The sequence below is a fragment of the Hypanus sabinus genome, chromosome 17 (assembly GCF_030144855.1).
Source record: "Hypanus sabinus isolate sHypSab1 chromosome 17, sHypSab1.hap1, whole genome shotgun sequence".
Lineage (NCBI taxonomy): Eukaryota > Metazoa > Chordata > Chondrichthyes > Myliobatiformes > Dasyatidae > Hypanus > Hypanus sabinus.
Genome location: NC_082722.1, coordinates 41,059,795 through 41,074,590, shown reverse-complemented (window position 1 = coordinate 41,074,590; position 14,796 = coordinate 41,059,795). Strand labels below are relative to the sequence as shown.

Here is a 14,796-nt window from a genome sequence, read left to right as displayed (position 1 = left end):
TGTACTCTTCTCTCACCCCTCCCATTCTACCTCTCCATCAGTCCCCTTTCTCCATTCAGACTCTCTCCCTTTTCACAGATAACATATTTGATCATATTATTGTTGTAATTACATCATTGATATTTTGGAAGACAACCAGGGAACATGGAATTGGGCAGGTAGAGGACTGAGAAAGCTTCTCATAGTCAAAAATGTATCCCTGAATTATTCCTTTTAATCAATGTGATGGGTACCTGAATGATAAATTCAATGCCTTCTGGTTGTAATTACCGAGCATTCTTCAGCATCATCTAGTGTGCAGGGCACAGATAGGTGTGACCAAGGATGTCTTTAATGCCCATTTAGACAACACCGTCACTGCCTCCAATTACTTTCTCATTAATCCCAGGGGTTTCATCTCTAGTATAACATCAAGAATTATGTCTGAGTTTGGATTAGATTTTGTCTGAGAAATTTAACCACTCACTAACAAAAATTTGTCACGGGCCTCTCAACAGCTTACAGACACATCTGGAATGTTATTGGCTGCTTTCTATGTCCAGTCTTACAACTCATTTCTTTCATTAAGAAAGTGATTCTCCAGAAAAGAGGGTAAATTCTCATGAGATCCCAAAGTAAATTCTCCTAAGAGTCCAAGTGTACTTGTGGGCGGGCTGTGGGAGAGGGCCACATCATTGCCAGCACAGCGAGTGCTGAGCCTCAGCAGTGATTTCCCCATCATTGCCAGCCTTTTGCCACAAACTCACTGACGCATAAACCTAGCCCACTTATAAATATGAAAATATTAATCTCGTAGCTGAGGATCTCACGGGATGGTGTCTGGCAGATCTTCAATATCCCCCATACCAAGTGACTTCACATACAGGAGCAGCAAATGGTACTGTCAGAACCCTTCCCTGTGGCAAGTTCTTACCACAGTCTAAACCAGCAGATCACACTTTTCAGTCACTACACCATTATATTTAGAATATCCATGTTGAATATTAATAAGTCTTGATCCAAACATAGGTAACACTGGTAATGATGTCTGATCCATGAGTTGCATAAATCTAATCTCACACAGGAACAATATTAATGCATTGAAAATAATGAGGAATACCAGCATTTTAGAGATAGGCTAAAATAGATGGAGTATTTTTTAATGTTCAGTTCAATATAGTTCCTAACTTTCTTATTTGCTGCACTCTGATAGCACACAGCTAAACATTTCATCCGGCCGCACTACCATTTCTAAGGCCAGGTCCAAGTCCCACTCCAGTGATTCAAGCACAAAAATACTAACTGACATTCCAGTGCAGCACTCATTTAAGAAAAGGCATTAAAGCGTGCTCCCTCTCAGGTGAATTCTGATTCTGTGTGTTATTCTGAAGAAGTGCAGGCTAGTCATCACTGCTGTCCTGACCAATATTCATCACTCAATCAACATTGTCAAAACAGATACACTGATCCCTCAGTTAGTTGTCAGGAAGCATTCCCAGGAACACAAGTGACAAAGGAATCACGGCTAAAAAGGATCATTATCCCATTATACAGACACAGATATGATAGTGACAGGGCTACTGTGCTGAGAACCTGTCGAGGACTCAGTCCTTCTCTGGCAGTCACATATCAATAAAACAGAGTAACCTCATCACTGTGTTGTTTGGTGTGAAGAGAACCAATGGCACTGTGCTGAGGTTACTTCACCCTCCCCTCGCCATCCACCTGGCTTTGGCTATCATCTTCTAGCTTGTACTCCTTCCCCTCCCCCATCTTCTTGTTTTGCCATCTTCCCCTTCCTTTCCAGTCCTGAAGAAGCGACTCGGCCAAAAATGTAATTTGGAAATTAATTTTCATAGATGTTGTCTGACCTGCTCTGTTTACGCTGGATTTCCAGCATCTGCAGAAACTCTTGTGTCAACATAAGACTTTTTCTTTATCCAAAACCCATTAGTGACATACTGTTGCTCCATAAGTGGGGCTTTAAAATAGAAAATGCACTCAAAATCACACATACTTTGAAACCTAGTTCATTAATTATTAGTATATAAATAATTAATTTAGGCACTATAATCTATATATTGAGTCATCTATAATTTATTGTCAGTTTTTAAATAGCTGGTTTAAAAAGTTTTAAATGAATGAGTTAAATAGTGAATAAAGGAATATAAACAGATAGATTTAAGAGACTGTTTAAAATATTCGTCCTTTACTCACGTGCCTGTTGAAGCTCTGATGTGAATACGGTACAAATACTGCGAGGCTTAAGATGATCAATTGCTTCTACTAACGCTTGCATCTGACCTCAAATGAGGTGCAGAAGGTAGCCCACAATGCCATCACAGATACCAAATGATTTACTTGGGTTTGGTATTTCAATAACTAAAATCAGTGATTCACCTACAGATATCATGATAACTTTAATGAGTTGATCCAGAAATAGCTTATTCCTTAATTAACATTAAGCACAAGGTAGTGTTGCCCTTTGCAACCTACAGTGATATTGAGTGGAATTCCTTGGCAAAAGAATATTAGTCCAAGGAAATACAAGTGTCTTTATATGTTCTTAGATAGCAGCAGTGTGTTAATTTATTTGCTCTTGAATAATTTAGTCTGCTTTAATTATGTGATGTATTGCAAACAGTGATGCAAACTGCGAGGGAGCAAAACCTTTGTAGTCTGTTACAATTCAATATGACATTTTAAACTGACTAAGCACTTGGTAACAATAAATCAGAACCCATTGTCCCCAGAGCCTTCAATTTCCTGTTGTGCTATTATCCTTGTAAATAATATGTTCCAGTAAAGAATGTAAAAAAGTCCTGCTCCAACAAAGAAAAAGAAATAGTGTTTCATTTATGGAAAAGGCCTGAGTGGAATACGGAATGTTAGTCATAAATACAAGAGATGCAAAGCTTGAGCAATGCACGCAAAATGCCAGTTGAACTCAGCAAGTCAGGTAGCGTCTATGGAAGGGAATCCAGCTGACATTTTGGCCTGAGATCTTTCATCAGGACTGGAAAGGAAGGGGGTCAGAAGCCCGGTTAAGAAGTTTGGGTTGGGAAGGGAAGGAGTACAAATTGGCTGGTGATAGGTGAAACCAGGTGAGAGGGAAGGAGGGGGAGGGAGGAGGGATGAAGTAAGAAGCTGGGAGGTGATTGGTGGGAGAGGGGCTGAAGAAGAAACTATCTAACCGTCGACCATAGAATGAAGGGAAGAAGAGAAGGCACCAGAGGGAACTAATGAGTGTAATGAAAGGGTTAAAAACAAATCTTTTTACTTGGAATGGAGTTGTCTGATCACAGTACTTATAATGAGCAAGTATGTTAGTTAGAAAGATAAGTAAAGCATAAGGTTCTGATTCATGAAATCCACAAATCCTTGAAGTGTACAGATGTAAGCCATTAAGGGATGCGAAAACTTGTTTTCTTCTTCAAAGTTGAGCGAAACCATTTTGTTTGGCTAAGTAAAGTTGTGACTGATAAGATTTTCAGAAGCAAGTGGGGCTAGTTCAGTGGAAAAGTAAAATCTTGCCTGTACTTTGATCATTAGGAAATAATTTTAGAATTGTTGCTGACTAGTACGTGTAGACTCGAAAAGAAGCACAGGCTTTCTTGACTATATAAGTGTGAACTGTGAGCAAGTTTATCAGACTTCAGTCCTTAGACTGGAATCCCACTTAGTGCCAAGGACATCTAAGAGTCTCCAGGCCAACATGCAGAAATGCATGAGACTTGTTACTAGATTAATTATTCAGTACTCTGTTTTAGACTTGTTCCTTTGATAATCCTTTGCATCAATTAGCTGAAGTATGTGGGACTTTTTAAAAAAATCAGTTTTCTTTCACACATTGTTTAAGACTTAAGTTTTATTTATCTTTATGTTTCTTTTTCCATATCATTTATTTTAGTCTAATAAGATACCTTGCAGGAAATTTAGAGTGCTCCTTCTCCCTCATTGATCTGAATCTTCGAAACCTGCTTATCAATGAGAAGGTGACGAGCACAGAAGGTGTGAGTGGGAAATCAGAATGGCCGGTGGAAAAAGAGACATGGGAAATTACTGGAAGCTAGAGAAATCCATGTTAATGCCATCTAGTTGGAAGCTACCCGGACAGAATATTATGTGCTGCTCCTCTGGCCTAGGTGTGGCCTCATTGTGCAGTACAGGAAGCTATTGACAAACATGTCGGAATGCAGATGGGATGTTGAATTGGAATGGCAGGCCCTGCCCTTTGTGGTTTATGGAGCAAAAGCATTTGATGAAGTGATGCCCCCAATCTACGCAGGGTCTCACCGAGGTAGAAGAGGCCGCACTGGGAGCACTGGATACAATGGATGTCCCTGCTGGACTCTGAAGTGGAGTGTCACCGCACCTGGAAGGGCTGTATGAGGCCCTGAAGAGATATAGGGGCAGGTGCAGAACTTGTCAAACTTGCAGGGTTAAGTGCCAGGAGGGAAATCAATGGGGAGAGGCCAGAGGATAAAGGAGTCACATAGGGAGTGATGAGTGATCCCTTTGGAAATTGGGGAGTGGGGATGGGGGGGGGGGGAATGATGTGCTTAGTGGCAAGATTCCATTGCAGATTGAAGGAGTTACAGAGATTGATGTTAAATTCTTCTCAAAGAAGAAAGGGAAGAAGGAGAGGTGAAGAATTTTCCCAAGGGGTTTCACATAAGAATACTGAAGCCTCGCCTTCCTACTTAACTGATGAGGATGGGAATGCACAGAGTATACTAGAGACAGAAATTCATGGAATGTGTAAGGGACTGAGGATAGGAATAGGAATAGGATAGGACAGGATAGGAATGCGTAAGGCTCCTGGAGTTTAATGCATTAGTGGCAAAGAGTGCAGGCAGATTTACAGGTGGTTGAATTATTGTGGATAAGATGGAAGATGTGAATGGAAACTAGCAGCAAGACATTCAGCAGATTTTTTCTTGTTATTTTGGACACGCTTGAGTGTTTCAAGATCAATACACAGAGGGAAAGATATAGCAGAACCACAGGCAAGTGGCTCTTTACTCCCAACTTATTCTGATCAGATGTTTTTAAATGTCCAGTTTCAAAAGAACTGACATTCATGGTAACCATAGCAACTCTTATGTGAGTGGGATCACTACCTTCAAGGTGTTAAGCTGTTTTCCCACAAATGAAATTGATTCTTCAGTGAATCCGTCAGCTCCTGCATCCATTATATATTAATTTTGTGTCAATGACAGAACTCTTTCTGAGCTTAATCAGACAACAGTGCTGAAGTTGATTTAATTCTAAACAGCATTTGATTTGGTATCAGTTGGTGCTGCCTGTAGTCACCGTCTGATCTCCAGAGAGTATCTGCAGATCATTGAAAATCTTGGAAGGAAATGGTGAAGAGGTTTTATTATTTTTAATTATTTGTGGAACATTTCAGAACTGGGCTGGTTCTCCACCCTTTGCCTGCACTGTTGTGATGATTAGCAACCAAAAGCTCCTGTTTCCTGCAATTATCTTCCAAGCCTACAATTTCCCAATTTTATTGACGTGTGACACAATTATCCTGTAGAAATGCAATGGCAACTGACATATCGGGTTTGACTGTGAATATGTTTCAAAGGATTGAACCATCTACAGAATCTCTTAAGATTGGACCTGTATACATTTTAACTGATCAGTAAAACTAGCACGTGGCAACTTTGTTATGAGGTGATGCACCCTGATGAAGTGTCTCAGCCCAAAACGCCGACTGTTTACTCTTTTCCATAGATGCTGCCTGGCCTGCTGAGTTCCTCCAGCATTTTGTGTGTGTTACATAAATATAAAGGGATTTCTTTTCCCACAACATCAATCTGCAGTGTACGTTTGAATAGTGGAGATACACAGAATATCAGAGAGTGGACAGATGCCATTTTCTGATTCATGGCACTGCTACGTTAGGGTTTGGCGTGTTTTCACCTGCAACTGGTGAGAATGAAGCAACAGAAATTGCATGGACAGAACTTTCCATTTCAATACAGAATGTGGGAAAAGAGAAAACTGTTCTGTTCTATGATCCATGAAGAGACGATTGATCAGTGTCCATCTACTTGACACCACCTCCTGCAAAACGTGACGTTCCAGATCTTCAGAGAGATCGTTCAGAAAACATAGCCCTCAAAGGATATCATACTGCCCTAGGTGCTCACATTAGCAACGACCTCATACTTTCAGAATACAAAGCATAAATTGACCAAAAACTGCTTGAGTGAATAAAAATTAATACCTAGTCAGAAGAGTTCACTTATGAACGTTAGCAAACAACAATCATCAGCATCAGTGAGGTGAGCAAGACACACGAGAAAGTACTGCCACTGTTGTAGGAACTACCCTGAAAAGTAGATGGTCCCACTATGGAAAAATGAAGTAAGTCCTGTGTAAAACGGATCGATTTCCTCAACTCCGCAGCAACAAGGCTGTGAACTGATCCGGCTGCTCTGGGAGCGGAACTGCAGCCCAGTCTGGCTCGGAATGCTTCTACTGTTTGCATGATTTGTGTTTTTTTCCTTTGGTTCTCTTTCTCTGCGCAATGATTTTTAGTCTTTATGTTGAAATTGGGTTATTCAGGTCTTTGCCTTGTGGTTGCCTGTAAGCAGACAAATTTCAAGCTGTATCATTTATACATTCTTTGATAATAAATGTGCTTTCAATCATTTGTAAAAGTTTGTCACTCAACAAAGCCCATGATCAGACAAGCAAGATGCTTCAAGAATTACTAAAGCAGATAATGAGCACTAAAGTTAACATGGAGATCAATAATCCTGATAATCTGCTTATGCATTTGTACTTAACCATGGCTGTCAGGGCAGTGAGCCAGAAGTACTGTATAAGTGATCATTTGTAAACTGTGAATCACCACACTTGTTGTTAGGTAAATCTGTCAAAATAATGAGTGAACAAAGATTCATCATTGCCACTCTCAATCAGTGAAGTAATGCCACAGAGCTTTTTTATAACAGCTTTAAACCTTTGACAGCAGTGGGAATGTTCGCTGTAAACAGGATTTAATGAATCTTGTTTGCATTTTATATTCTATGATATTTCAATAAACACTTCTGAGCTTTGTCACAGCTCCTCACATTGCAGTCATAATGTAGGCCTCATTCAGTAATGTGAATGAAATCTAGCACTTTACAGGCCTAAGGAAGCTTTGAGATGTTGAGAGCTAGCTGCATGCTTGCTATAAAACACAACCACACAGCTACAATATAGGGCTCCACTTTATCACTATGTGAAAACAGAGGAGGAACAATTGCTTGTTTTTGAAGTCAACATGTCTCCACCAAAGAAATGATCAAAAAGTCTACATTAAAAAAACTTGAGTTTGCATCTGTGTGGCTACATGCGCACCCATTCAAATGTGAGCATCTTACGACATCGATGATTGGTGAAATTACCACAAAATCAATGGTTTTGTGATTGGCCTTACAATGCTGAACCTCATTATCTAGCAGGTCTATTTTCTACAGATGTTGGACTTGAATGAGGCATTGCCTTAAGAAGGCAACATCTCTTATCAAATATCAACATCTTTTCAGAATCAGAATCAGAAAGGAAGCATAGAAGCCTGAAGTTTCACACCACAATGTTCAAGATTAGCTCCTTCCCTTCAGTTATTCAATTTTTGAACCAACCTGCACAAATCTAATCACTACTTCAGCATAGCAGCACCGCCTACTTTGCACAACAATGCACTTTGTTTTTTTCTTGCTCTAATCACAAACTTTCTTGTAAAATTTCATATAATTGATGATATTAATTTATGCTTTTATTTATGATTATTCTGTATCTGTTGCTATGTCCCTGTGATGCTGCTCCAATAAGTTTTCCACTGCACCTGTCCAAGCATGAATTTGATTATGACTTCTATTATCCATAAAGTTGAACTTGAGAGTGTATTCAGCTGCTGAGACTTTTTGGAGCCTTATAATGTAAGTGAGAACCTGAATGCATTCTGAACAACAGCAGGGTTGTGAATAGCTGACAAGAGAATACTTGGAGCCTGTTGCATTGACTTTATGCTTGCATCCTCATAATAAACCAAGACAAAAGTTTGATCAGCAAACTTATCACTGAGTTATTCTGTCATGTTCTCAGCAATCATAACCCAAAGAATCAGTTTGCCTGGGCTCATCAATGATTACGGCCAATTTATTTCTGATCTATACTGTTAATGCTCCTACGCTATCTAACCATAAAATCAACAAAATAGGAATGGACTGAAACTCACCAAAGTGCAGGTTGCTTGATCAAATATTGTTTAATTGCAAATGTGCTGCTTCTCACTATGACCCACTGCTACTCAGCTGACTGTTGATTTTGCTGCTATTCCAGTGCAGCAAAACAAGGAAAGATAAATGCTGTTTGCTATGACAATAAATAGATCGCCAGCACCTTTGGAACAGTATTATTCACAGGTAGAGTGAGAAGCAGTGTCTGTCACTTGGGGCGTTTTCCTTCTTCATCTCTCTCTGCAAGGTAACAGCTTCACAGTTCTGTGTAACCAAAAGTTGGCAAGTAGTTGTTTCAATAATCTTCAGAGCAAGCTGCTCACTCGAATCCTCAGGGTGGAAGAGCAACACCTATTTCCATCTGGGTAGCTCCCAACCTAATGGAATGAATATTGATTTTTCCTTCCAGTAAAAAATTCCCCCCTCTTCTATTCCCCACTCTGACCTTTTACCCTTTCTCACCTAACTACCACTTACCCCTGGGTCCCCTCCTATTTCTCTTTCTCCTCTGGCCCTCTCTCCTCTCACATCAGATTCTTTCTATTCCAGCCCTTAACCATTCCCATCCACTTATCACCTTCTAGCTAGCCTCCTTCCCCTCCCCCTGCCTTTTGATTCTAACATCTTACCCCTTTCTTCTCGGTCCTGAAGAAGGGTCTCGGCCAGGAACATCGACTGTTCGTTCGTTTCCATCTATGCTGCCTGACCTGCTGAGTTCCTTCAGCATTTTGTGTGAGTTGCTTTGGATTTCCAACATCTCCAGACTCTTTTGCGTGTATCACTTGAATCCTGTTGGATACTCATTGATATGATGTTTTTTATTTACTTTAAGAATACCATATATTTGACATTTTCTGACACGGTGTTTATTTCCCATTTTCTGACACAATGTTTATTTCCCTTGTAAACTCACCATGTATAGCTGTGAACAAGATAGGTTGCAAGACAATGAAAAACAGGGTAAGTAATCAGATATACAGTAGATGTGCTCTTCCTTCCAAAATATCCTTTTCCAAGAACAACATAAATACTCATTCCATTAGAATCTTTCCTCCAAATCTTCCCATTCCTAACTTCCAGTATTTATGTCTCTTGAAATGCACTTGCAACTTAATATCCAAAGCACAACATTTGGATAATTTTCACTTCACAAACTAGCTTCCTTCTATGATTCAAATTATGTTGGGATAAAACCTCTGCACTTGCAATAAAAACTCACACTATTTAATACCTGCAGTTTGCTCAGTATCTTCAAGTCATGTCATTTCCAACAAATCAAGAATCACCATCTGATTTAATATGTCAGCAGGATCAAGTTCATACATGACTGCTAATCTTCTCTTGAATTGCTCTTTCATTTTCATTTGCGCAACCAAATCTATTAAAGTTTTGCATTAAGTAAGCCCTATGCTTTTTATCATTTGAATGAAATGCGATATCAAACACCCAGTTCTGCCTTTGAAGTGAATAAGGAAGGAGTATCCTGCTTGGTACCAACAAAAGAGTTGGTTAATTGCCAGTCCACTTCCCTTCTTTTCATGGAAGTGCAAAGTATTATTTCTTACTCCATCATGGAAATAGTGATTGCAGTTCTTGTATGTTCTGAGATATATCATATCAATCATGTTTTACTTAGTTAGATTTTCTATAGTATAGGAGAATGGGATAAATAACTTAGTTGTGACTGCTGTTGTGACAGGTATTTTTGAAATAAAATAGCCATCTCCAAATTTAGTTTACAAAGCTTCAAAGTGCACACAGAAGACATGGCATACCTTAAAACTCAGAAGTTTTTATACAGTGATAAACAGCCTTACCTATTTATTGATGGTCACTGAGAACGTATTGTGATGAAGCATGAACAGCAATTGACCATTTGTGTTGTACGTTATATAAAATGTGTAATTTGTCAGCAAATAGCCTGCTTTGCAAATAATACTGCATTGATAATGTATCCCTATTTTAATTTTATTTTGTAATTTATTTTTTATTGAAGTTCATGATCAAACAAACATTTCCATAAGATGTATATCAATACATATCACATATTGTACATGTATATTATCACATAAACCCAGCAGGTTTACTCATGACTTTTACAGAGGAAGTGTGCTGTATTCACAGTAACCGGCCTACCACCTGATATAGGCTCAAAGAAGAAGGCGTATATGGTGTGCTGGCACTCATCAACCATGGGATTGAGTTCAAGCCATGAGGTAATGTTACAGCTGCATAAGACCTTGGTCAGACCCCACTTACAGTACTCTGTTCAGTTCTGGTCACCTCAATACAGGAAGGATGTGGATACCAAAGAGAGAGTGCAGAGGAGATTTACAAGGATGTTGCCTGGATTGGAGGGTGTATCTTATGAGAACAGGTTGAGTGAACTTGGCCTTTTCTCCTTGGAGCGGCGAAGGATGAGAGGTGACCTGATACAGGTGTATAAGATGATGAGAGGCATTGATCATGTGGATAGTCGGAGGCTTTTCCCAGGGCTGAAATGGCTAACACGAGGGGGCATAATTTTAAGGTGCTTTGAAATGGGTACCGAGGGGTGTCAGAGGTAAGTTTTTCACACAGGGAGTGATAGGTGAGTGGAATGTGCTGCCAGTAGCAATGGTGGAAGCAGATAAAATAGGGCCTTTTAGGAGTCTCTTAGACAGGTACACAGAGCTTAAAAAAGTAGAGGGCTAAGTTCTAGGCAGTCTCTAGAGAAGGTTACATTGTGGAGCGAAGGGCCTGTAATGTGCTATAAATTTCTATGTTCTATGTTAAACAGGATTAGTTCCCTAAGGCTAATGGAAGAGTGAAAAGTGTGAATGACGTGGAGGTTGTAGATTGTGGTGAAATACATCTCTCCAGTTGTTGGGATAGATCAACCACATGGTCCCTTTGGTGAGAAAGTTGCCACACATTTTCTAAATATCGAATTAAGAATATTTTATTAATCTAGTGATGCCACATTGCATAATGAAGGGTTTCATCAATCCAAAAAAAAGGACTTTTTCTGCATGATTGGTGTGGTGTTCACTCCTGACAATATAATTATGAACAGAAACATGCAGCAGATGGGCAGATGCAAAAAGGTTTTGATGGAAAAAATTAATTCTTCCCTTCTCATGGCATCAACCATCACAGACTTCAGGAACATACTGTAACTGGACCAGACATATGGTAGTTGCTGACACTAACAGTGCTGCACATTTAACAGAATCTCCAATCTTTCTTAATTTTGCAGAAGGCTGGTATGATAGATGGCCATTCTTCCTCTTTAAGAATAAAGGGAGGCAAAAGATAGGGGATTATAGACTAGGGTAGCCTGACTTCAGTGGTGGGGAGATGTTGGAGTCTATTATCAAGGATGAAGTTTTGGTGTACTTAGAGGCACATGATAAAAAAGGCCAAAGTCAGCATAGTTTTCTTAAGGGAAATCATGTTTGACAAAACTGTTGGAATTATTTGAAGAAATAATGGACAGGATATGCAAAAGATTGGCTGACTGGCAGGAGGCAAAGAGTGGGAAAGAGGGGTAGATTTAATGTTTGTCTAATGGTGACTAGCAGTATTCCACAAGGGTTGGTGCTGGGTCCGCTACTTTTCACATTATATGTCAGTGATTTGCATGATGGAATCGGTGGCTTTGTGGTCAGGTTTACGTACAATATGAAGATAGGTTGAGGAGCAGATAGTGCTGAGGAAGCAGGGAGTCTGCTGAAGGACTGAGACAGGTTAGAGAATGGGCAGCAAAGCGGCAGGTGGAATATAGTGTAGGAAAGGGCATGATCATGCACTTTGGTGGACGGAATAAAGACATAGACTATTTTCTGAACAGGGAGAAAATTCAGAAATCACAGGTACAAAGGGACTTGGGAGTGCTCATGGAGTTCCCGGCTATTAAGATCTCTGAGGATCCAACCTGGTCCCAACGTAGCGATGCAGCTATAAAGAAAGCAAGACAGCGGCTATATTTCATTAGAAGTTTGAACAGATTTGCTTTGTTACCTAAAACACTCAAAAACTCTATAGATGTACCGTGGGGAGCAGTCTGACAGGCTGCATCACTTTGAGGGGTGGGGATGCTGGTGGTGGGGCTATGGCACAGAACAGAAAGTTTGAAATTAGTCAGCTCCATCTTGGGTACTAGCCTCCATAGTACCCAAGGCATCTTCAAGGAGCAGTGTCTCAGAAAGGCGACGTCCATTATTAAGTACTCCCATCACCCAGGACATCCCCTCTTCTCATTGTTACTGTCAGGAAGGAGATACAGAAGCCTGAAGGCACACACTCAAAGATTTAGAAACAGCTTCATCCCCTCTGCAAAATGATTCTAAAATGGACATTGAACCCATGAAGACTACCTCACTTTTCTTAAAAATGTTTTTTAAAATTAATTTTAATGAGTTTTTACAATGCAACGAAACAAAAAAAAACAATAAAAGAGGTTTATGCAGTGCAAAACAAACTTACCAAAGTACAATTCATATTAGCAAAGAACCCATAGTAGATTTGTATAAAGTTAGTTACCACCCCACCCTCCCACTGCCCAACTCCAACCCAACTTAACAATATATAAAAATGTTAGTCAGAACTATATCACCACAGAGCTATATTTATAAAAAGGTATATGGCCTACTAACTAATCTATAATATGTTTACACATCAAAAAAATCCATAAATCTTAACCGCTGAAAGTAAGGGATTTAAATGCAAAAGAAAAAAAAAGTAGGGATGCACCCTTAATCTAAATGGGAATTATGAAAATATTCAAGAAAAGGTCCCGACACTTTTGGAATTTTATATCTGAACAAAGAAGTGAATAATGAATCTTTTCAAGGTCTAAGCAGGACATAATATCTCTAAGCCATTGAGCATGAGTGGGTGGGGCAGCATCTCTCCACCTAAGAAGGACTGCACGTCTGGCCAAAAGAGGGGCGAAAGACAATGTACGACGCTTAGTTGGAGTTAAATGCACGTCAGCTTCTCCCAAAGTACCGAAAAGAGCAATCAGAGGGTTAGGTTCCAAATAGCAATTAAGTATGTGAGATAAAATTGAAAAACCATCTCTCCAGAATTTCTCCAAGCTGGGACAAGCCCAATACATATGAATAAGAGAGGCCTCACCCCCTTTGCACTTATCACAACAGGGACTAATATCACGATAGAACCGCGACAACTTAGTTTTAGACATATGAGCCCTGTGTACCACCTTGAACTGTAAAAGGCAGTGGCGAACACATGGAGAAGTTGAATTAACTGACTTGAGAATTGAATCCCAAACCTCGTCGTACAAAGAAAAACTTAAATCATGCTCCCAGGCAGTTTTAATTTTGTCGAAGGGGGCTTGCTTCAACATCTTTAACATATCTCGAAGAGTAGAAATTAAACCTTTACCCAATGGATTCATATGAAGAAACAAATCCGCAACATTTTTAACAGGTACCTCAGGAAAGTTTGGATTTAAAATTCTCTAATTTGGAGATATCTAAAGAAATGAGTGTTAGGTAGGCCAAACTTTACAGAGAATTGTTCTAAAGTTGCAAAGCTGTTATCTATGAGAAGATCCTCAAAACACCTAATGCCCTTTCTATGCCAGTCTAGAAATGTTAAATCCTACATAGAAGGCTGAAAAAGATGATTATGTAGAATAGGAAAATATGCTTTTGCACTATTTTTAATCTTCTTAATATACATATACTGTATATAGTTACTTTAATTGATTTGCATTTTTCTCTCTATATAATCATGTATGGCATTGTACAGTTGTTGCTAAGTTAAATTTCATGGCACATGCCGGTGATAATAAACCTGATTTTGATTCTGCAGGATACCCTAAAGGTTAACTTGCAGGTAGAGTCAGTGATAATGAAGGCAAAGGCAATGTTAGCATTCATTTCAAGAGGACTACAATATAAAAGCAAGGACGGAATATAAAGCACATTTGAAGTACTGTAAGCATTTTTGAGCACCTTATCTAAGAAAGGATGTGCTGGCATTGGAGAGGGTCCAGAGGAGGTTCATGAAAATGATCCTGGGAATAAAAGGATTAACATTTGAGGAGCATTTGATGGCTCTGGATCTGTACTCACTGGAATTTAGAAGAATGGTGGGGGGGGTGGATCTCATTGAAACCTGTTGAATACTGAAAGGCCTGGTTAGAGTGGATGTGGTGAGGATGTTTCCTATGGTGGAGGAGTTTAGGACCAAAGGGCACAGCCTCAGATTAGAGGGACATGCATTTAGAACAGAAATAAGGAGGAATTTCTTTAACAAGAAGATGGCAAACCTGTGGAATTCATTGCCACAGATGGTTGTGGAGGCCTAATCATTGGGTGTATTTAGAGCAGAGGATGATAGGCTCTTGATTAGCCAGGGCATCAAAGCTTATGGGGCAAAGGCAGGAGAAAGGGGTTGAGAGAGACAATAAATCAGCCATGATTAAATTGTGGAGCAGACTTGATGGGCCAAGTGGCCTAATTCTGCTCCAATGTTTTGTTCTTTTATGGTCACGTGGACTATCAATTTCAGGCTCTACAGCGACTTGCATTAGCTTTTTAATCTGCCAATCGGAAAT

At 39.6% G+C, this 14,796-nt stretch overlaps 1 protein-coding gene across 1 annotated transcript in view; it reads right to left on the bottom strand.

Annotated features, from left to right (window-relative positions):
• Window positions 1–6,275: 6,275 nt before the first annotated feature.
• The window catches only part of LOC132407188 (uncharacterized), a 545,618-nt gene continuing 537,097 nt past the window's right edge, over window positions 6,276–14,796 (bottom strand). Inside the window, exon 10 of the mRNA XM_059993474.1 lies at window positions 6,276–6,580. Coding sequence (XP_059849457.1) covers window positions 6,554–6,580 — 27 coding nt within the window. The 3' untranslated portion in view covers window positions 6,276–6,553. The remainder of the gene's footprint in view (window positions 6,581–14,796) is intronic.